We start from the raw sequence: 21745 nt of genomic DNA on the forward strand, positions 1-21745 counted from the left end.
AGACTTTCCCAGTCTTCAGGCTCTGAGATATTTCAAATGTTTCAATAATTTGACAATTTGAAAAAGATTTCTCTGCAATTGCAGGTTTCTTTTATGTTTCCAATGGAGACTCGTAAATGCTATGATTCATTATTGCGTCATGGAATAATGATGTTTTTTTATAAACGAGTTATCACTGGACGCAAAGCGCCGTGACATCATCCCTGATGCCGCTAGAAGGTCGTTAACGCACATCACCTGTTAAAAGCGACACAATTTTGTACGTGCCACACCTGTAAGAGGATGTTTTAATGCGCCGAGGCCCATGCTGCATTAGGCTGGATCGAATTTAAGTGAGTGTGTGTGTATTTGTTTGCAGAGGAAGTCCGCTTTGTGGCAGATGAGACCGTTCCACCTGAGCGCAGTCAATAAAGAAGACACTATGATATTTGTTGAGCTTTTAACAGGCTTTTAAACCCTTGTTGTCTGCTGTTAAATGATTTCTGAAGATCTGCCGATAGGAGAGAAAACATACTTTGAAGTTTCCTCCAGCTTTCTAAGTCGCAAATGTGAAATATTTTGTAAAATGTCATAATTAGCTTTTTTTTTCCAAATCACTGCCACAAATTTAAAGATCTACTTCCGAGAATGGTTGTAAACAGGCTAAAAATGCCCCACAGCCTTTTACTGTTTCCGTCTGTTTTCTGTGACATCACATCTCGTCGGCTCCTTTATTGCAGGAGTCAGTGGCATCAGAAGGTTTAGCCCTGATTGGTCGAAACTGAAGTCATGCTGGTTCTGAGAATTGCTAACTGCAAAATTAGCATCGTAATTACAGTAAGTGTCTGTCTCCAACACATGGATGTGAACTTTCACTCCTATACGATAATAACCTTTTGTGAAATCTGTCGTGTTTTACAGCCCTTGACAGTGGAAAAGAGCACATTGCCCTTAGTAATCTTATGTTATCTTCAATGATATCTTGAATTTGAAACTGGAAATGGTTTCATCGGTTTGATTTCAACCCTTGATATATGTTTAAGTCACTAATTTTAGTTGCAGTCGTAATGATTTATTCCATCGAAAACAATCTCATGAGAAAACCCACTTCTTGACACTTTTATGGAATATTCCAGTTTATTAATAAATCATTAATAAAAGTCATGTGCCCTCTTAATCTTTAATCAAAATAACTTCCTCTCCCTCTTGGAGTGACATCTCTGATGATATGTTTACTGGCGCGAGGGCGGGGCAACCTGTCACTCACATGAAATCGACCAATAGCAAACCACAGCCAACAATCAATTCCCCATGGACAAAATCAAGCCCCGCCCTACATTTTTTCTTGTTCGCGAAGTGGCTTCACTCAGATATACGTCACAATAGGGAAGAAAAGACTATCGGAACTTCCATTTCATGCAAAATGTGGCGATTTCGTATGAATTTGCAGTTATTTGGACGAAAACGTACTTGTTTTAGAAAAAAGTAAGCATGAAGCTCCACCCCTAAAGCTAACTATCAGTGGGGCATAAGCAGATCATCTGAAAACGTATTGAATGGGATCGTACACATTCATAGGGGAGACCGGGGACAGTTGCAACAGGGGATGGTTGCAACATGTCATTTTTCTCCAATCAGAAACAAGCTAGAGTGATGACACTCAGACTGAACATGCACAGTTAGACCCTCCCCCCACCAAAAATACAGTAGACATATTCAACATCTGCTGCTGCATTTATTGAACAAAACTTGTTTTGGAGGTATGAAAGTAATTTTTTTCATGAGATGTATTTTTGTCATACTGTCCAGACATTTAGTATGAATTAATCAAAACTTACTTTGTTTGAATTATTGTTTTGTTGACTTCTAAGTGACATGGTTAGCATGTGTCAAAGTCAGTGTGTCTAGCACTATTTTTTTACAGTCTAGCAGGAATATGATGTTCTGTCATGGCTGATAGGGTCGGGGACGGTTGCAACAAGTTATAAATTGCATGTTTAATAAAGGTTTGTTGCATTGCAAATTGTTCAATTCTTCATGTCTGACACTGAAATATGGAGAGATTGAATATCATCTGTAATTCCTGCACACTGAATCTATGTAGGCCTATGTTTTACACATACACAAACAAAACTCAATAACTGTTATTTGATATGACTAAATAAATAAATTATAGGCTACAATAATATTATTGAAATACATAATACTATAATATTATAGTAGGCCTAAAACAGTTAATATTTTTAGAATTATATGCTCATTGAGACAAAAAGCTAAAATTAATTAGAGAAATTTAAGGTATTTTTAACGTGTTGCAACCGTCCCTGGGTTGTGTTGCAACCGTCCCCTGGGTCGGGGTCGGTTGCAACATATAACTTCTTCCATTCAAATAAATACTGTGAACGATATGTCATATATAATCATCTTTAAATGGTATGGGTAATTAGCAGACAGATGCAAGTTTAATATATACAAATTTGGTTGGTCTACTCCAAATAGTCTCTGAGTAACTGAGAGAAATGCAAAAAGTGTTGCAACTGTCCCCGGTCTCCCCTACGAATTAGTCACCAAATCATAAAAGATGGAAAAATAGACAAGTGAGATTGCAAGAAAAACACTTTCAGAGAACATAATGTTTTCGTAACCAAATGGGAACATTAGCAAAACATTCTTAGAACATATTTTTGTTTAGTGGGAAGCCTCCATGAATTAAATAATCTGTCAAATGCATAATGCAAATGTTTATGTATAAGCTTTTTAGATACTAAAAATTGCCAGGAAACTCCTGTCATCGAATTTCCCTGCAGCTCCCTCCAGCTAGTTGTCCAACAGTTGTTCTTTCCTCTGTGGCGTTAAATGAAGTGGCAACACTGACCGTAAACAGCCATTGACTCTCGACAAACCACAACTACACAGTGCACGCACCACACCCAAAGGAAGCATATGCTTAGACACCAAAATAATAAATACACTCTCTGACACTCTTTCAAAGAACACAGAAACGACCGCGGAATGGAAAATCAACGCAGTACATCATGCTTAATGCCAAAAATAAGTGTTAGCCATATTTCTGAATCATATTTGGAAATAAATGTCTAATGTGGGAGGAAGTCCATTTTGACTTCATCAAACTGTTTATACAAAGTAGAAACATATGTGAGATCTAATTTCCAGTATGGCCGACATGATTTTAAGAATTGCTTTTAAAGATTTAATGAGTTAAATGTTCAGATGTTTTTGGTGTAGTATTTGTGTTATCAAATTGAATCAGGGAGTTTGATTTCATCATGGGACATGGCGGCAGTAGAAGTCTAACACACGCTTCGTTTCCTTTCAAACAACTCGAGGGGGAAGTGCGCCTATGTCACCTCTCATATTATTTATTATTTGCTTTATCAATGACCATCATAAATGTAATGGTCTGAGTGGCAAATATTGGCCCTGCTGTAAATGTGTCAGAAAACAGGCCTTTACAGTAGTGCGAGGGAATGCCGGCTTTCTATAAGGTTACATATGGTTTATGGAGAAAATTATGATATTTTTAGGTTTAAAAAAACGTTATGCTAATGTATTCCCATCTGTGCTGATAGTTTATGAAATATTGTGTGAAATGTCATTGCCTATGGCCTAATTTTTATTCATTGCATTAGAAAACATTGCTAATTACTATATGCTTAACATAACATAATGTAAATGTCAATGCTTAATGGATAAACTAATTATATATTCATTTACGAACAGTTTTAGGTGAAAAGCAGGGAAGTCCGATTCATTTAGCGAATCGTTTCGTTTGAGCGGTTTTCATTTAGCCTAATCGAATCAGAAGATCGATTCATGAGTCATTACTCAATTTATGAGTAGGCTAGTCTCTATCTTTACGTTTGTAAAATAATAGTTAATAGTTGTTAGTCGAACATTTTTATAACAAACAAGTAACACACCAGTTACCAGTTGGTAAAGCTGCTTGTTTGGTCCGTGGTAGGCTAACTGGTCAATGAAATAACCTAGCTCGAAAAGTAATCATACACAACTACAGTTGAAATTGAATAACAGGGAATAGTATTTCGAACATAATACGACTGTTAATTATTAAAAACATTAATTTGATCCAGTATTTTGTATGATCTTTTCGACCGAGTGATTAATGGTCATTAAAGTGAATCGTTTCAAAAGAATGAGTTGTGAATTGTGAATCACTGATAATAAATAGGCTATAGCCTATGCTTCATCCTCACATGGTTCATCTAATCATGCAAATATAGAACATTTAATGTAAAACGATATGTATTGCATGCATATTTGAGGACACTGGAATGATGGCATGTTGTGAGGGATAGTGAATTAAACTTGAGGAAACTTTTTATCTTCAGTGCACAAAACGTCACATCAGCTTAATTACTCTGACATGCATTACGGAGAAATTCTCACTGTCTCACTGATTAAGTAACCGCGTTTTAGAGGAATGCGAACTTTAATCTGTCACCACTTTATTGTTTCCTTATCAAAGTTGAGGTAATATTTAACACTCCTGCTCTGTTCGACTCTTGAGAGCGTCCGCGCGCGCAACAGAGACAGAATTGCGTTGGATAATAACGGAATTCTGAACCAAGACTCGCGCATTTCACTCTAAGATGGTCAGTAAGTGTTAAATAATGTAAATATTGCGTGCACAGTTTGTAAATTGCGCTTTTAACTTCTAGAGAGTTGTGCGTAAAAGCGCATTTGGAGAGTATACCTATCATAAAGTGTTGTGTATGTTGTCCTGTATGATTTAATGCGGTTTTGATTTGATTTATTTTTGACATGTTTTAGGATCTTAAAAAATGGCTTCTGGCAGCATTTGGGATCGTAGTGATCGTTGTCTTAATAGCTGTTCCAACTGCAATTTTCCTCAACGGTAGGTGATTTTAAATGGATAAATCCATCTGCGTTTATGTAGATACGTTTATAAATATGCCTAATGAAATCATGATTTCTGATTGATAGCTCTGTTGCTTCATGTTAAACTTGTAAATGTCCAACTGTTAGTCATTGATTATAAGTGTCCCTCCATGAAGTAATGTTATAGTTAGTAGGATGACTGGCTCCGGGAGTGTTTACATCCAGTGTTTTCAGAGGCTGAACGCTTTCCAGCGTTTATCTGGGACATTATCTTCCCTGAATTTGAACTTTGTACAGATAATGATTTTACTTTTTTATAATGCACAAACACACGTGTGTATTATACAACACATTCACTGAGAAAAGTCTCCATAAATAACATCTATCTATCTATCTATCTATCTATCTATCTATCTATCTATCTATCTATCTATCTACTATATCTATCAATCTATCTATCTATCTATCTATCTATCTATCTATCTATCTATCTATCTACTATATCTATCAATCTATCTATCTATCTATCTATCTATCTATCTATCTACTATATCTATCTATCTGTTTATCTATCTATCTATCTATCTACTATATCTCTATATCTATCTATCTATCTATCTATCTATCTATCTATCTATCTATCTATCTATCTGTCTGTCTGTCTGTCTACTCTATCTATCTATCTATCTATCTATCTATCTATCTATCTATCTATCTCTATCTGTATGTCTATCTATCTATCTATCTATCTGTATGTCTGTCTATCTGTCTGTCTGTCTGTCTGTCTTATCTATCTATCTATCTATCTATCTATCTGTCTATCTATCTATCTATCTGTCTGTCTGTCTGTCTGCCTACTTGTCTATCTGTCTGTCTGTCTACTTTATCTATCTATCTATCTATCTATCTATCTATCTATCTATCTATCTATCTATCTATCTATCTATCTGTCTGTCTGTCTGTCTGTCTGTCTGTCTGTCTTTCTGTCTTTCTGTCTGTCTACTTTATCATCTATCTATCTATCTATCTATCTATCTATCTATCTATCTATCTATCTATCTATCTATCTGTCTATCTGTCTGTCTGTCTGTCTACTTGTCTATCTAACTATCTGTCTGTCTGTGTGTCTACTTTATCATCTATCTATCTATCTATCTATCTATCTGTCTGTCTGTCTGTCTGTCTGTCTGTCTGTCTGTCTGTCTACTTGTCTATCTAACTATCTGTCTGTCTGTGTGTCTACTTTACCATCTATCTATCTATCCATCTATCTATCTATCTATCTATCTATCTATCTTTCTATCTATCTATCTATCTATCTATCTGTCTGTCTGTCTGTCTGTCTGTCTGTCTTACTTTCTCTCTCACTTTCTCTCTCTCAGATAATAAAACTGAAACCCAGAGGACATTTACTCTAGAAGATTACTTCAACGGCACAGCGAGAACCAAGTCATACAACTTGCGCTGGGTCTCAGGTACTATGAGTTTTGGAAAATTTGCTCAATATTTATTTACATTGCAAATTTAGACATATTTATAAAATAGAAATTATACTGTGTCTGCACCATGGTACAGCGACGGTATCAAATGAGAATACTACAGTACTTTTAAATATACCATGTACCATAGTACTTTTTTGTAAGTGCATGTATACTACAGTATTTACATAGTAACATGTCCAAAAAAAACATGTGCTTTTTGTAAGTAAACGTCTGTAAGTGGATGTTGCCATTTTTTGTAATAAAATCAATAATTTGTTACATTTCTGCACAATTTATCATGCAGATGATGAATATCTTCACAAGACAGGAGAGGGCTCAGTGCTTCTGGTCAACGCAACCACTGGAAATGGAAGAGAATTTGTGAACCAACAGATATTTGTAAGACATTTTACATACGTTATTAGAGCTTTTACCACACATTCCCTTTTCTAAATATAAAAACACAGTGGTGTTTTAAATACTAATTTGAATGGATGAATGTGAACCATGACACACTATAAGCAATCAGACTTGTGATTTCCGTTACGTTGACTTACAATTTTACCCTAAATGTAGAACTGTAAATGTAAATGCACATTTGTATCGATTCTTTGAATGTACAACAGTTGTCTGTCTTTGGGGTTATCAGGCCCGTGTGGAAGCTTTCGATTACATGGTGTCAGCCGATCGAAAATATGTCTGTTTCCTGAGCAACTACACTAAGGTAATCAATGAAACGCTTTGATGAGTAATCAATAATTAATCATATCCCAGTGTTGAATATTGGCTTTCTTCACCAGCTATGGAGACACTCGTACACTGCATCGTATTCCATCTACGACCTGGAAAAAGGGTTTGTTTACTAGTGTTTTTAAACATTTGGTCTGTTGAGCTAGCTAACTGTTTATGCTAACAAACTGCATGCTAAGGATCTCTATACCTGTCATAACTTTGAACAATGATCACTTTGTATTTTTTTGAAGATGTCTAACTTTCTCTTTTTTTCAGGGACTTTATAAATACAGATATCCCACATGAAATCCAGTACCTAGCGTGGTCTCCGGCCGGCCACAAACTGGTGAGTATCTTATCAGTTTAACACGATGTCATGTACAAGTTGCTGTCATGTACATGTCGTAAAACCTTATCAATATTGTCTTCATTTCACTAGTTTATGCCATGTCATCAGTTGATAAAGGTGTGTTCTTTCTGTCTATGAAGAACTAGGTTCACTAGCATATGCTAATACATGCTTTGGTGCTAGCTAGCTGAAAATAGCAGCACGAACTACATTTTTTACAATCATTAAAACAGTGTAGCTTTTACAGTAACAAACTAATTCTTCCAACAAATACTGGTGTACTGATGTTTCAATACCGGTGTAACTAACTAGTAGCAATGCTGCTAACCTAAGCTAAATTTTTCCTAATTAGCTCTGTTGCATGACAAATATGTTTACGCACAAAGCTTTTTTTTTTGTGTGTGTGTGTTGTTGTTGTGAAACATTTAGTTGAAATACTGCAATTTATTTAGTGCAAAAATGTCCACCCTTTGCAGACATAAAATATATATATTTTCTCTAATCCATGCAGGCATTTGTGTGGAAGAACGACGTATATGTGAAGGAATCTCCCAACTCCACATTTATCCAGGTCACCAAAGACGGAGCCCACAACCTGATCCTCAACGGCATTCCTGACTGGGTGTACGAGGGTAAGAGATGCATATTTAATGAAGCGGATGGATGTTAACCAATCATAACGGAGGTCATTAACATATTGAAGACTTAAAGGAACAGTTCACCCAGAAATTATCCCCAATAAAAACACCATTAAGTGGTCTTGCATATCTGTTTTCTCTGTAGAGGAGATGTTCTCCACCAACTTTGCTTTGTGGTGGTCACCAAATGGGAGGTTTGTGGCTTACGCCAAATTTAACGACTCTCAAGTCCACAATATCGAGTACACATGGTATGGAGAGGGACAGTATCCAGATACGGTCTTCATACCGTACCCCAAGGTAAAAGACCTTAAGTTTCACGGTGCAAAATGTGATGTTACACAATCATTTTTGACGCTTCCATTCATTAATTTCCAAGGCTGGAACCCCAAACCCAACTGTAAAACTTTTTGTGTTCGATTCAAACTCATCCGTGGTCGAGGAAGTCCTGGTCCCCAGTGATGTTGGTGCTGGGTAAGGAGTTTTGGATTGGTTCTTCATCTTCAGGCAGATGTAATAATAATTTGACATAAAACTAGATGTTTTATCACAGAGAGCACTACCTGAGCACTGTTACGTGGGCCTCAGATGAGCGAATTGCAGTCCAGTGGCAGAAAAGAACACAGAACTATGTCAGTTTGAAGACGTATGACTTCAATGGTGGCACTTGGAGTGAAAGTTCACTGGTACGACCAACTCCACTCAGTGTTTTTTGAGGTTGAATACTAAATTTTACAATAATAATAAAAGTGTAGCAACAAAAGTGTAGATTATGGATCCTTTAATAAATCAACTGAAGCATAATCTTCCTTTTTCTCATGTGTTTTTTCAACAGAACCAGATTATCACAAGCAGTACTGGTTGGGTTGGCCGGGTATGAACTATTTGATTACAAAATGTTATGTGATTTTGAATGCAATGTTTATGTCTGTTTGTTTATGTTGTTTTTCGTAGTTCTCTCCAGATGAACCTGTCTTTCGGCCAGACGGCAACAGCTGCTATCACATTTTGAGTAACGAGGAGCAATTTAAGCATCTTGTTTATTTCAGTGGAGTGAGTTTACAAGCTACAGATTACATAAATTTATGTAATGTATTAATTAATACATTAATACGCTTTACATTTAATTTGACGTATATATTTACATTTAATTTATTTCGTTATTGCATTAATATGTATTGAATATTTACATTTAGAATATTTAAAAATGTTATTGCATTTTTTTTCCGATTTTAGTCTTTTTTACTTTAAAAAAAAATATATATAATCCAATATTGTTTTCTAGACACAAAAAACGTTTGTGACTAACGGAAAGTGGGAGGTCATTAGCATCCTTAAAGTCACAAGCAATGCCGTGTAAGTTACTTTACAAGAAACGTCTGTCATTGAGTGTCCGGTTTCTTTTCTCAACTCTTTTCTCTGTTCTCGACAGATACTATGTAAGTAACGAACACAATGCGAGTCCAGGCCAAAGGAACGTTTACAAGTGAGTGCTATGGTCTGAAATCAATCAGGCATTTTTTTTGTTGAAAAATTAAATAAAATTAGTTTTTTTTCTTTCTGCAGAATCGCCATAAATGGTGGTGCTCATTCAGAAAGGGAGTGTCTGACCTGTACTCTCAATTCGGACCGGTGCAAATATAACTCTGCTCTCTTTAGCGCTGAAGGAACCTACTACTACATGAGCTGTTCTGGTACGTCACGTATATTCATTGTTTAGGTCATTCCACTTCTCTATATGCAAAGTACATAAAGCACATATAAAATCAATGAAACGTTCCCAAGTCCTGTTATTTGTTTGTTTCCGAAGGGCCTGGACTGCCTCTGTATACACTGAGAAACAGCCGAGATGGAACAGGTGGGGTTAAGCATTCAAATCAACTGTTTCATTGGTGCCATTAGCAGTTACTTAGCGCTCAGATTAGCGGTTAGCGTAAATGGGTTCATATTCCATTTACTCTACAACATTTTTCAATCCCATCCCCGCCACTTCTACTTACCGTGTCATGTCCTCTACAAAAATAAAATAAAAATGTATATATTTATTAATTTATTTATATTTTCATATATTATTTTGTACGCATGTCTAGAAATTCTGATCTTTATTAGGGATGCACAATATACTGTGACCATATCGGTTATCGGACTTTTAAATTGATCGGTATCAGATGACATTTAGATGACAGAGTTTCTCTGTATTCATGAATTTATTACTTAATTATAAAAACTGGTACCAAACTGTAACCAAACTGGTTGGTTATCGGCCAATAAATTATCAGCTTCAGGTAGAATTTCAATATCAGTGCATCACTAATTGTTTTAATTCCTGGTACTGATAAAAGAGCCGTTCACACCAAGGATGTTAACTATAACAATTATGATAAAGATATAGTTGTAGAAACTTGACTTGATAAAAAAATATTGACAGCCAATCAGAATCTACCAGACTTTGAAGAGCTCGAGCATTTAAACAGCCAGATGACAAATCTGCAGTGCGCGCTTAAAATAAACAGAACGATATCGTCCGTTGGTGTGGATGCTAATATAGTTATCTTTATATTTATCATTCTTGGAGTGAACGGGCCTTCATTCATTTCTTAAAATATTTTTAGAGGTGAGAGTTTTTGAAGACAACGGAGATTTGGAAAATACTCTGCAGAGCATCGCAATGCCGTCGGTTATGCACGGCACGCTGAAGATCGGAGAGTTTGGTAAGGCTGAATCTGCAGGATTACTTAAAATATGTTTGTTCTAAATCCTAATCTTATGTTTCCCCCCCCCCCCCCCCTCAGACCTTTGGTACCAGATGATTCTGCCTCCCAAATTCGACAAATCCAAAAAATATCCTCTGCTTATTGACGTGTAAGATAGCTGCATTTTTTTGTGATCTGATTGTGATCTCTGATCTGGTTTGGATGGACACTGCAGTCATGATTCTTTCATATCCTGTAGGTATGCGGGCCCCTGCAGTCAGAAGTCAGATTTCCGGTTCAGGGTGGGATGGTCCACATACTTGGCCAGCACGGAGAAAGTGATCGTGGCCAGCTTTGATGGTAGAGGAAGTGGTTACCAAGGAGACAAAATCATGCATGCCCTCTACAAACGACTCGGCACTTATGAAGTTGAGGATCAGATAACGGCTGCTAGGTACAAATATGTCTCCACATTGCTCTCAATTGAATAAGTTTTGATGTTATTTGTGCTCCAGACATGGAATGATTCATCAAACGATGTGTCTTGTTGCGTAGAGGTCAGCTGTTACTTTACTAGGCAATCTGACATCCAATGTTCAACTGGCGGATGTTAAAATGAAGAAAAAATCTCATAGACTTACATTGAAGGATCCATAGCTATACTCTTTTAACTTGATCCAGTAGGCAACCACCCAGATCACCTTGGAAACTACTTAGCAACACCCTAGCAACCATCCAGATCACCCTGAAAACTACTTAGCAACCACCTAGAACACCCTAGAAAACACTGGCAACCCAGCAATGCCCTAACAACCACCTAGAACACCTCAGAAATTACTTATACTACTAACCACCCAAAACAGCCTGCAAACCACTAACAATGCCCAAGTGACCACCCAAATCACCCTAGCAACACTCTAGCAACCACCCAAGTCACCTTAGAAATGTCCTAGCAGCCACCCAGAGCACCTTAAATCATTTATCAACACCCTAGCAACCACCTAGAACACCTCAGAAACCACTTGCCAACGTCCTAGTAACCACCGTGAACACATTGGAAACCACTTATCAACGCTCAAGTAACAAACCAGAACACCCTGAAAACCATGTAGCAGCACCCTAACAGCCACTCAAATCATCCTGGCAACTACATTCTTAGCAACATACTTAGCAACATACTACCAACCATCTGGAGCACCTTGCAACTTAATCAGCAACTGCCTACCCGAACACCCTGGAAACCATATAGCAATGCCCTAGCATCCACACGAAACATCTAGCATCATCCTAGCAACTTAGCAGTGTCTTAACAACCACCTAAAAACCCTGAAAACCAATTAATAATGCCCTAGAAACCATATAGCAATGCCCACCTGGAATACCTAGTTTCATCCTAGCAACTTAGCAGTGTCTTAGCAACCACCTAAAAAACCAAACCCTGGAAACTAATGAATAATGCCCTAGCAACTACCCAGAACACCTCAGCAACCAATTAGCAACATCCTAGCAACCATTCAGAACACTCTGGAATCCACCTAGCAACACCCACACAACCACCCAAATTGACGTAGCAACACTGCCCTACAAAGGCAAAAGACCTTAAGTCGCTAGAGTGTGGAACTGAGAAAAATGACTTTAAAGATTTTTAGTTGTCCCGCCAAATTAATTATAGGTAGGACACTGGAAATCTGGCAAATAGATGTTTTAGTAATGGAAATTATATACATAAAAAAAATTTGAGCTCAAACTTGACTTTTGACCACTATTTTAAAGTTACTGTACTCTGCCTTTGTATTGTCAGCAAAAAGTGAGAAGTCATGCCAAGGCAAAAGGCAGTAACTTCCACATTATCAATATTTAGTTGCTGATCACCATTAACAAAATCATTATAGTAAGACAGTATAAAATCTAGTGATCATGGCATTTATTTTGTATGATTTACAATTATTGATAGCCATCTACTTATTGCTATCCTGTGCTTTGGTTGCATTCTGATGGCATTATTAATACATTTGACATGACAAAATACCTCCTATTAGTCTAGCGTTGACTCGACTGCGTATGTGTTGCTTAGGGCGGGGCTGAAGGCGAAGTTTTGGCACTCTGCCAGCTAGTTTGCCAAACTTTAATTCTTGCTTGTATTCATCTGATACGGCAATGTGTAACGTTTTTCTGTCAACTCTGCATAATCCTTCGCGATCGATATCGCACGTTTGTCGATGGAGCGGTTTCAGACCATATTCTGACCGCATTTGTGCAGGACAAAGCTCTGAGGACATCATAAGTTAGAGCGACTGATGGCAGCTGTACAAAGTACACAGGCTACACCGTAATTTTAATTTTAATGGACATTAAAACAAAGGCAGATAACCGTACAATCTGGTAGGTAGCATTATTTGATTGAACACCGGCACAGTAACTTCATATTGACGCGCGGCTGAACAAAGGCAGAGCACCGTAACTCAATTTGAACGTCCCAAAACAAAGCCAAAGAGCGGTAACTGATGTTACGGTGTTCTGCCTTGGTTTCTCATGGGCTTTTGGAAGTTACTGTTAAGACAAATCATTATTTTCTCGAAAAAAAAACGGAATTGATTCAAGATACTTATCCACATGATAAAGAAGGTCTTGAATGTGCCAAAAATATAAATAACTAATTTTCGACCAAAAACGAAGTTACGGTCTTTTGCCTTTGCACGGCAGAACTGCTCAGAGCACCTCAGAAACTATTTAGAAACATCCTACTAACTATCCAGAACCGCCTAGTGACACCCTAGCAACCACCTAACAACTTTACAATGCCCTAGCATCTAGAAACCATCTAGCAATGCAGTGTCCTAAGAACCTCTTAGAAGACCCTAGCAACCACCTAGCAATGCTCTAATATCTCTACAATAAACATTTTTTTTAGTGAGATGAGATATATTAGCAAAATTTCACTCTTATTTTAATCATATATTACATTTAATATCATTTACATTTGCAGTTAAATGATTAAGAATGACATGCTGATATTGTTCATTCATCTTCAGACAGTTTATCGACATGGGCTTCATAGATAAAAACAGGGTTGCCATCTGGGGATGGGTAAGTTTAATTACCAGAAATATTTAATATCATGAACCTAACAACGTTTTTTTGAGAGATGTTTTGATTGAAAATAGTTCTTGTTTTATGTTTCGTTAAAATTAATGGCACTTGTTTTGATATTTTGTTACATAATGCAAATGCTTTTGGACCACTATATGTGTAATCCTGTGTTCGCGATACAGTCTTACGGTGGTTACGTCACTTCGATGGTCCTGGGAGCCGGGAGTGGAGTGTTTAAATGCGGTATGGCTGTCGCTCCGGTGTCTAAATGGGAATATTATGGTATGTAGCAGTAAACATCCTAATCTCAGTATGCTTTCAACTTTTTCACCCCGAATTCATTGATATCATGGGATAAGACGGTTGTACTGTAACTTCCACCAGACTCGATTTACACTGAGAGGTACATGCTCACGCCGGCGGAGAATCAGGCCTTTTATGACGTAAGTTACACTCTTAAATTCTATTACTGTCTGATTAAATCTGTGGTTTTCCCATGATGACGTCGCAGAGAACCGTGAGTCAGTCCTAAAATAACTCACAAGAGGAAAGCACAAGAGCTGCGTCACAGAGGATTTATGGGATGTTATTATTCTTGCAGAATTCCACAGTGACGGGAAGAGCCAAGAACTTTAAATCAGTCCAGTACCTCCTGGTGCACGGCACCGCTGACGGTGAGATACGACCCATCTCTCTCTCTCTCTATCTCTATCTCTATCTCTCTCTCTCATCTGGTTTCTGCAACTGAGCAATTTCAAACTTAATTTAATGAAAATTCAAATAAATTAATTTGAAAAAAGTTTTTTTTTTGTCTCATTTTGGTTAAAAATTATTTAAAATATAAATTAAATAAAAAAAACATAAATATCTTATGTATTCACATTTTCTGTTTGCGTAAACATAATTTGTTTCCTTTACAATTACAGTTTTAGATCATATAGGCCTATCTTATTTAAATATCATAATCTTGTAAATATCTGAAAAATAACCCAGATGATGTGATGTTAAAGTGAAAACTAGTGCTGTCAAATAGATTAATCGCGATTAATCGCATCTAACATAAAAATGTATATATATATATATATAGTACATATATTACATATACACACATATATGTATATATTTACAAACTATATATACACACAAACTCATATGTATATATATATATATATATATATATATATATACACACACACAAACTTTTATGTTAGATGTGATTAATCGTGATTAATCGATTTGATTTTCCCCCTGTGCTTTTCTATTTCTGTTTTTAGATAATGTTCACTTCCAACAAGCTGCTCAGATCTCTAAAGCGCTCGTGGATGAAGACGTGGACTTTAATGCAATGGTAATTCATGCAAATTTGTTCTAATAAATGATAGCATATAACGAGTATATATATAAAATTTAATTTACAATACAATTAATCTGAATATTTAGTTGTATAATGTATTATTTATTTATTATTAAGGTATAAATATGCTCAATAACACTGCAAAACATTTTTAAAAGAATGAGTAAATATTGTTTAAAATGGTTCTAGATGCATATATATAACATATGGTGTTCTATTGTGTGTCTCTGTCAGTGGTACACTGATGACGACCACGGTCTCGGATCGGCCAGTCAGCACTTGTACATTCACATGAGTCACTTTCTGAAAAACTGCTTTGCTTGAAGTTGTGCAACTTGCCACCCAGAAGCCATGGCACTGAATCTGCGTTACTTCCAGACCACTTCACTCTCTTAAACGCGTGTGTGACCCCCGATGAGCAGCCGCTGAATCCTTCTGTACTGTGCTGCAATAACAGACTCCGTTTATTCATGTTTATCACTTTCAAATGAGTCATGATTCAATCTTTAGTTGTACATCAGATAAAGCAAATACATACATACTGGATAAACATGAAGCTTGATGATCTAGCTAAAGAAGGAAAAAATATTAAAATAATTTTTTATTATTATTATTAATATTATTTGAATCACTTTTGTATGCTAGGGAGAGCAATATTGTGTATTTTCCATGTCAAGATCATCGCCACCTGTTAGTTTAATGTAAAGAACACAAAGAAAGTAATAAAAGATATGAATTTAATATTTTGATCATGAAATTCAAAAAGAGAAATACATTTTTAAAAAGTATTTTCACACTTCAAGTCATTTGTCATCAAGCTTTGTCGAGTATCAAGTAATCTCGTGAGTTTTTAGGTAAATATTTATTTCATGTGCCTTTAAATTATAAGCCATAATTTGTATGAATTTACTATATCAGAGATATTTTCGATCTTTAATAAATTTTAGAAATGCACTCAATTGTTTGTGACTCATTTACAAGTTTACACATTACATAATTCATATTCAAAAGTTTTAAGTATATTCAATATTTTTTCAATTGTACAAAAAGCCTATTTTTAAAATTATTTTTCATAACTTAAACTTTGTTAAACTAGTACTTTTGTTATCCTGATTTTATTTAATTAATTTAATTTATTATTAATAACTAAAATGGATATTTAAGTTATTAATATAATGTAATTATGTATAATAGTTTATCATTGAGATTCATATTTTGAATTCGTTTTTTTATTTGACTATTTTCAAGTTTAATTTTAATTTTATTTAAGGTTTTAGTAATTGTGTTGCATGTTTTTGACATTTTTATTAGGTTTTAGTTGTTTTAGATCAAGTTAAACTAAATAAAAATGAGAAATACTGCCTTGGCAATTAGCTCAAATAAAATAAGTTTCCATTTTTGCATATTGTATTTTATTTCAGTTAACGTTCATTTTAAAATGTAATGAAAATGATTTTCATGGTTTTGTTTATAGTTTAAGTTTTAGTTAAATATTATAACCCTGATGTAGTTTCCACAAACAAAAACAACAAATATGACACTGATTCCATTAATCAAATGCTTGCACACAAGCACCTCAAAATGCATTCTGGGAATTTTTGTATATTCAGCAAACTAAAACATTTTCAATGACATCTTAAAATTGCATCAAAATGATCGGTGTCAGTCAAATCACACTGATTTTGTGTGCAAAGCATCCTGGGTAGGACATAAAAATCATGTACAACTAATGTATAACAGACGAAAAATGGGTTTGTCACGTTCTCCGCGAACCCTTTGTGTCAGAGTACCCGTCTGCCCTCTTGATTTTCTCCGACAGTAGCACTCGGCGCGTTATTTTTCTCTTGGTTTATTTGCGAAAGCCTCCATCCTGCTGTCTGACACCTCGAGGACAGCTCTTATCTGGAGGTACTTTGGCACATCTCTCTCTTTAAACAAACACAAGCGGATTCATCCAGAGCGGGTAATGGACTGACACTAATGGATTTCAACGCGCACATACGCGTGTGTGTGGGCTGCCGAGACGGGGCGGCCCTCCTGGTCCGACTATATAAGACCCAGAAGTTTGGGAAGAGGCCACGAAACCAACAGCAGAAGAGCCAGGAGAAGATCTGTGCTTGAGGAGCAAACGCACTCATCTCATCTCATCCCATCCATCCATCGGTAAGTTGAGCATCTCTTCAAGGACTTCATTGACCTCTTATAGATGTTTGGTTGGTTTCAAATGGAGTTATCTCTCTCATTTTGACAGGGCGTGTGTTCAACTCTAAAGAAGCTGTGAAAATGAAAGGCGTCCAATATCTCGCTGGTCTTCTTCTGCTCCTCATTGTTCAAAACAGCATGTGCGTCCCACTGCAAGATGACAACACAAGGTCAGGGGAATCTTTTATGTCATTTCCGAGCAGTAAATAACAAAAAAGGTTATACTTGTATACTTAGTGCTTGATCAATTTGGTAGTTTGAAAACAGCTCTGCATTTTCACTTTAGAACTGTTTGAGGAGTTTTCAGTTGGAAATGTGTCCATGATTTTGCGATGTTCACGGTTTAACACTGGTTTTTCTTCTGGTGGCGCAGCACAGAGACAGCAGAGAGTCTTGTGTCGAGCGTAAAGAGGCATTCTGAGGGGACGTTCTCCAACGACTACAGCAAGTACCTGGAGACCAGGAGGGCACAAGACTTTGTCCAGTGGCTCATGGACTCAAAGAGAAACGGGTAGGCACGATTACAGTGTAATACTGGTCATAGATTTCTGTAATAAAACAACGACAACTTTATTCAACATTTGGTGTAAAAGAAGTACTAAAGTATGACGAAAATTACAAATCAAATTGAGAAAATTTTGAAAACATGAAAAATGTAACAACAAATAAGAACAAAACTTAAACATTATATATAATTTTATATATACTATAAAAGAAAAATATTGGAATATACTGTATATGGAAACTTAAAAAATGTTACAGAGCACGTTCTCACATTTATACAATGTGTTTATAGTATTATTCTTAAAAATATGTGTATAATATACACGTTATAAAGTTATAATAAACAATATATAAATGTATATAAAGATTGTATATTTTAAGGTTATGTATATTATATTTTTATGTTTTGTATTTTATATATAATATAAATCTAAAACACTATAATATGATAAGCAATTATATGAATAATATACAGTAGTCAACATTTGAAGTGGATCAAAACCTTTCATCAAGGTATTCATGAATTTTGAACAATACCCGTTCTTGTCTTAGGACAACTTCGATGAACTTTTTTGATCCACAATTTTAATATTAAAATAATATATGTATATAAAATATAGAACACCATAACATAATATAATAACTAGAAGCTTGTGAACAAACTATAAAATAAAAATGTCCACTATATGTTGAAATTCATTGCATATGAAAACTTAAAATATGTTGTCTTTTCACATTTATATAACTGATTACAAAAATACTATATATATATATATATATATATATATATATATATATATATATATATATATATATATATATATATATATATATATATATATATAATAATTATATAATGTCATTAACATTTATATAACCAATTATATTATTATATGTAAAAAAACAAAAACATGAAATATATAATACAAAATGTGATAATATTATATTATATTTTAAGGCCTAACACTAACCGACGACTTCTAAGCTAACTCAAAATCAAACATTTAATCAATGATTACTCACTTAAACTCTCTTGTCCCCCAGTGGTCCGTCCAAACGTCACGCTGAGGGAACCTACACCAGTGACATCAGCTCTTACCTGCAGGACCAAGCGGCCCAGAACTTCGTGGCCTGGCTCAAGTCTGGACAGCCCAAGCAAGAGTAGGCTTCCACACTTCTAGTCCCTCCTTCAGTGCCTTACAGTGTGAAAGTGATGGAAATAAAGAAAAAGAGAGTGTGTGCGAGAGAGCAAAATAGCTGAAACGCCCGCTTCATCATGCCTTCTCCTCCCCAACATCTGTCTCTTTTCTACCGCATTCTGTCCATCCTCACTGTCAAATGCTAATGCTAATAAATAGCGCTGAAACCAGGCTGTTTGCTTCTGGTTATCTTTCTCTGCTAATGTCATCTTCTGTTTCTGGTACTGCTGTGCTAATCAAATAAATACTGACTGCAAAGATGCTAATTATAACCAAACTTCGCATAACTAATACTACAAATAAATTGATCTTCAAAGAACATGCTAAAGCTAAAAGCTAAACTCACTGCAGGCCGCAAGCTATCCTGCTAAACTGTGCTTAACTTAATGCAGGCCGCAAGCTAACCTGCTAAACTCAATGCAGGCCGCAAGCTAACCTGCTAAACTCAATGCAGGCCGCAAGCTAACCTGCTAAACTGTGCTTACCTCAATGCAGGCCGCAAGCTAACCTGCTAAACTGTGCTTAACTCACTGCAGGCCACAAGCTAACCTGCTAAACTGTGCTTAACTCACTGCAGGCCACAAGCTAACCTGCTAAACTGTGCTTAACTTAATGCAGGCTGCAAGCTAATCTGCTAAACTGTGCTTAACTCACTGCAGGCCGCAAGCTAACCTGCTAAACTGTGCTTAACTTAATGCAGGCTGCAAGCTAACCTGCTAAACTCAATGCAGTCCGCAAGCTAACCAGCTAAACTGTGCTTAACTTAATGCAGGCCACAAGCTAACCTGCTAAACTCTGCTTACCTCAATGCATGCCACAAGCTAACCTGCTAAACTGTGCTTAAGTTAATGCAGGCTGTAAGCTAAACTGTGCTTAACTCAATGCAGGCCGCAAGCTAACCTTCTAAACTGTGCTTAACTCAATGCAGGCCGCAAGCTAACCTTCTAAACTGTGCTTAACTTAATGCAGGCCACAAGCTAACCTGCTAAACTCTGCTTACCTCAATGCATGCCACAAGCTAACCTTCTAAACTGTGCTTAACTTAATGCAGGCCACAAGCTAACCTGCTAAACTCTGCTTACCTCAATGCAGGCCACAAGCTAACCTTCTAAACTGTGCTTAACTTAATGCAGGCCACAAGCTAACCTGCTAAACTCTGCTTACCTCAATGCATGCCACAAGCTAACCTGCTAAACTGTGCTTAAGTTAATGCAGGCTGTAAGCTAAACTGTGCTTAACTCAATGCAGGCCGCAAGCTAACCTTCTAAACTGTGCTTAACTTAATGCAGGCCACAAGCTAACCTGCTAAACTCTGCTTACCTCAATGCAGGCCACAAGCTAACCTGCTAAACTCTGCTTAACTCACTGCAGGCCACAAGCTAACCTGCTAAACTGTGCTTAAGTCACTGCAGGCCACAAGCTAACCTTCTAAACTGTGCTTAACTCAATGCAGGCCACAAGCTAACCTGATAAACTGTGCTTAACTCAATGCAGGCCACAAGCTAACCTTCTAAACTGTGCTTAACTCAATGCAGGCCACAAGCTAACCTCAATGCAGGCCGCAAGCTAACCTTCTAAACTGTGCTTAACTTAATGCAGGCCACAAGCTAACCTGCTAAACTCTGCTTACCTCAATGCAGGCCACAAGCTAACCTGCTAAACTCTGCTTAACTCACTGCAGGCCACAAGCTAACCTGCTAAACTCTGCTTAACTCACTGCAGGCCACAAGCTAACCTTCTAAACTGTGCTTAACTCAATGCAGGCCACAAGCTAACCTGCTAAACTCTGCTTACCTCAATGCAGGCCACAAGCTAACCTGCTAAAGTCTGCTTAACTCACTGCAGGCCACAAGCTAACCTTCTAAACTGTGCTTAACTCAATGCAGGCCACAAGCTAACCTGCTAAACTCTGCTTAACTCACTGCAGGCCACAAGCTAACCTTCTAAACTGTGCTTAACTCAATGCAGGCCACAAGCTAACCTGCTAAACTCTGCTTAACTCACTGCAGGCCACAAGCTAACCTTCTAAACTGTGCTTAACTCAATGCAGGCCACAAGCTAACCTGATAAACTGTGCTTAACTCAATGCAGGCCACAAGCTAACCTGCTAAACTGTGCTTAACTCAATGCAGGCCGCAAGCTAACCTGCTAAACTGTGCTTAACTCAATGCAGGCCGCAAGCTAACTGCTAACTGTGAACTCATAATTCACTGGTTTAAACTTTGAATAAGTGTCATTTGCACATGCTCACAAGTTGTTTTATCGCATATGCGCAGTGTTGGGACCAACAGAGGCACAAATTTGGGCCGCAGGCGGCATGTAGACGGCAGTTTCACCAGTGACGTCAACAAGGTCTTGGACAGCATCGCTGCCAAGGAGTATTTACAATGGGTGATGAACTCTAAGACGTCAGGGACAAGGTAAAGTCCTCTCTAAAGTGGCTAAAACACTGATAAGATAAAGACATATGACTTTTTTGAATGATAATCAGTGCAAGAACAAAATATGGGTCTATTTTGATGTGATTATTTTCTTTTCTAGTGGCAAACGTGGCGGGACTCAATGAAGAACTGTTGGGCTTCCCTTGCGAGAGCTTAAATTTGGATCCTGAAGGGGGTTCGATCATCAAAATGAATGAAAGCC

The 21745-nt window shown here is 36.8% G+C and overlaps 2 protein-coding genes across 2 annotated transcripts; both read left to right on the forward strand.

The window, feature by feature from the left end:
- Positions 1-4503: 4503 nt before the first annotated feature.
- On the forward strand, positions 4504-15858 carry dpp4 (dipeptidyl-peptidase 4). Its single transcript, XM_079891511.1, has 26 exons — positions 4504-4613; positions 4792-4876; positions 6243-6335; positions 6646-6740; positions 6991-7065; positions 7142-7194; positions 7350-7419; positions 7934-8054; positions 8206-8360; positions 8440-8534; positions 8614-8746; positions 8896-8934; positions 9015-9113; positions 9346-9416; positions 9493-9546; positions 9627-9754; positions 9871-9918; positions 10673-10771; positions 10853-10922; positions 11013-11207; positions 13786-13840; positions 14026-14125; positions 14228-14286; positions 14445-14517; positions 15118-15191; positions 15432-15858. Exons 1-26 carry the CDS (start codon positions 4611-4613, stop codon positions 15519-15521), a joined length of 2232 nt encoding a protein of 743 aa, XP_079747637.1. The 5' UTR covers positions 4504-4610; the 3' UTR covers positions 15522-15858.
- Positions 15859-17281: 1423 nt separating this feature from the next.
- Positions 17282-19357, forward strand: gcga (glucagon a). The gene is made up of 4 exons (XM_079891515.1): positions 17282-17360; positions 17449-17569; positions 17773-17910; positions 18948-19357. The coding sequence occupies exons 2-4, from the start codon at positions 17481-17483 to the stop codon at positions 19066-19068; spliced, it is 348 nt and encodes a 115-aa protein (XP_079747641.1). The 5' UTR covers positions 17282-17360; positions 17449-17480; the 3' UTR covers positions 19069-19357.
- Positions 19358-21745: the final 2388 nt, after the last annotated feature.

Source organism: Squalius cephalus (assembly GCF_949319135.1).
Source record: "Squalius cephalus genome assembly, chromosome: 13".
Lineage (NCBI taxonomy): Eukaryota > Metazoa > Chordata > Actinopteri > Cypriniformes > Leuciscidae > Squalius > Squalius cephalus.

Bases quoted from the DNA above. Each gene is read 5' to 3' on its own strand.
- dpp4 (XM_079891511.1), top strand. The intron at 6,741-6,990 runs GTAAGACATTTT...TGGGGTTATCAG, and splicing joins TTGTGAACCAACAGATATTT to GCCCGTGTGGAAGCTTTCGA. The intron at 7,195-7,349 runs GTTTGTTTACTA...TCTTTTTTTCAG, and splicing joins ATCTACGACCTGGAAAAAGG to GGACTTTATAAATACAGATA.
- gcga (XM_079891515.1), top strand. From the start codon at position 17,481: ATGAAAGGCGTCCAATATCTCGCTGGTCTTCTTCTGCTCCTCATTGTT. The intron at 17,570-17,772 runs GTCAGGGGAATC...CTGGTGGCGCAG, and splicing joins CTGCAAGATGACAACACAAG to CACAGAGACAGCAGAGAGTC. The intron at 17,911-18,947 runs GTAGGCACGATT...CTTGTCCCCCAG, and splicing joins ATGGACTCAAAGAGAAACGG to TGGTCCGTCCAAACGTCACG.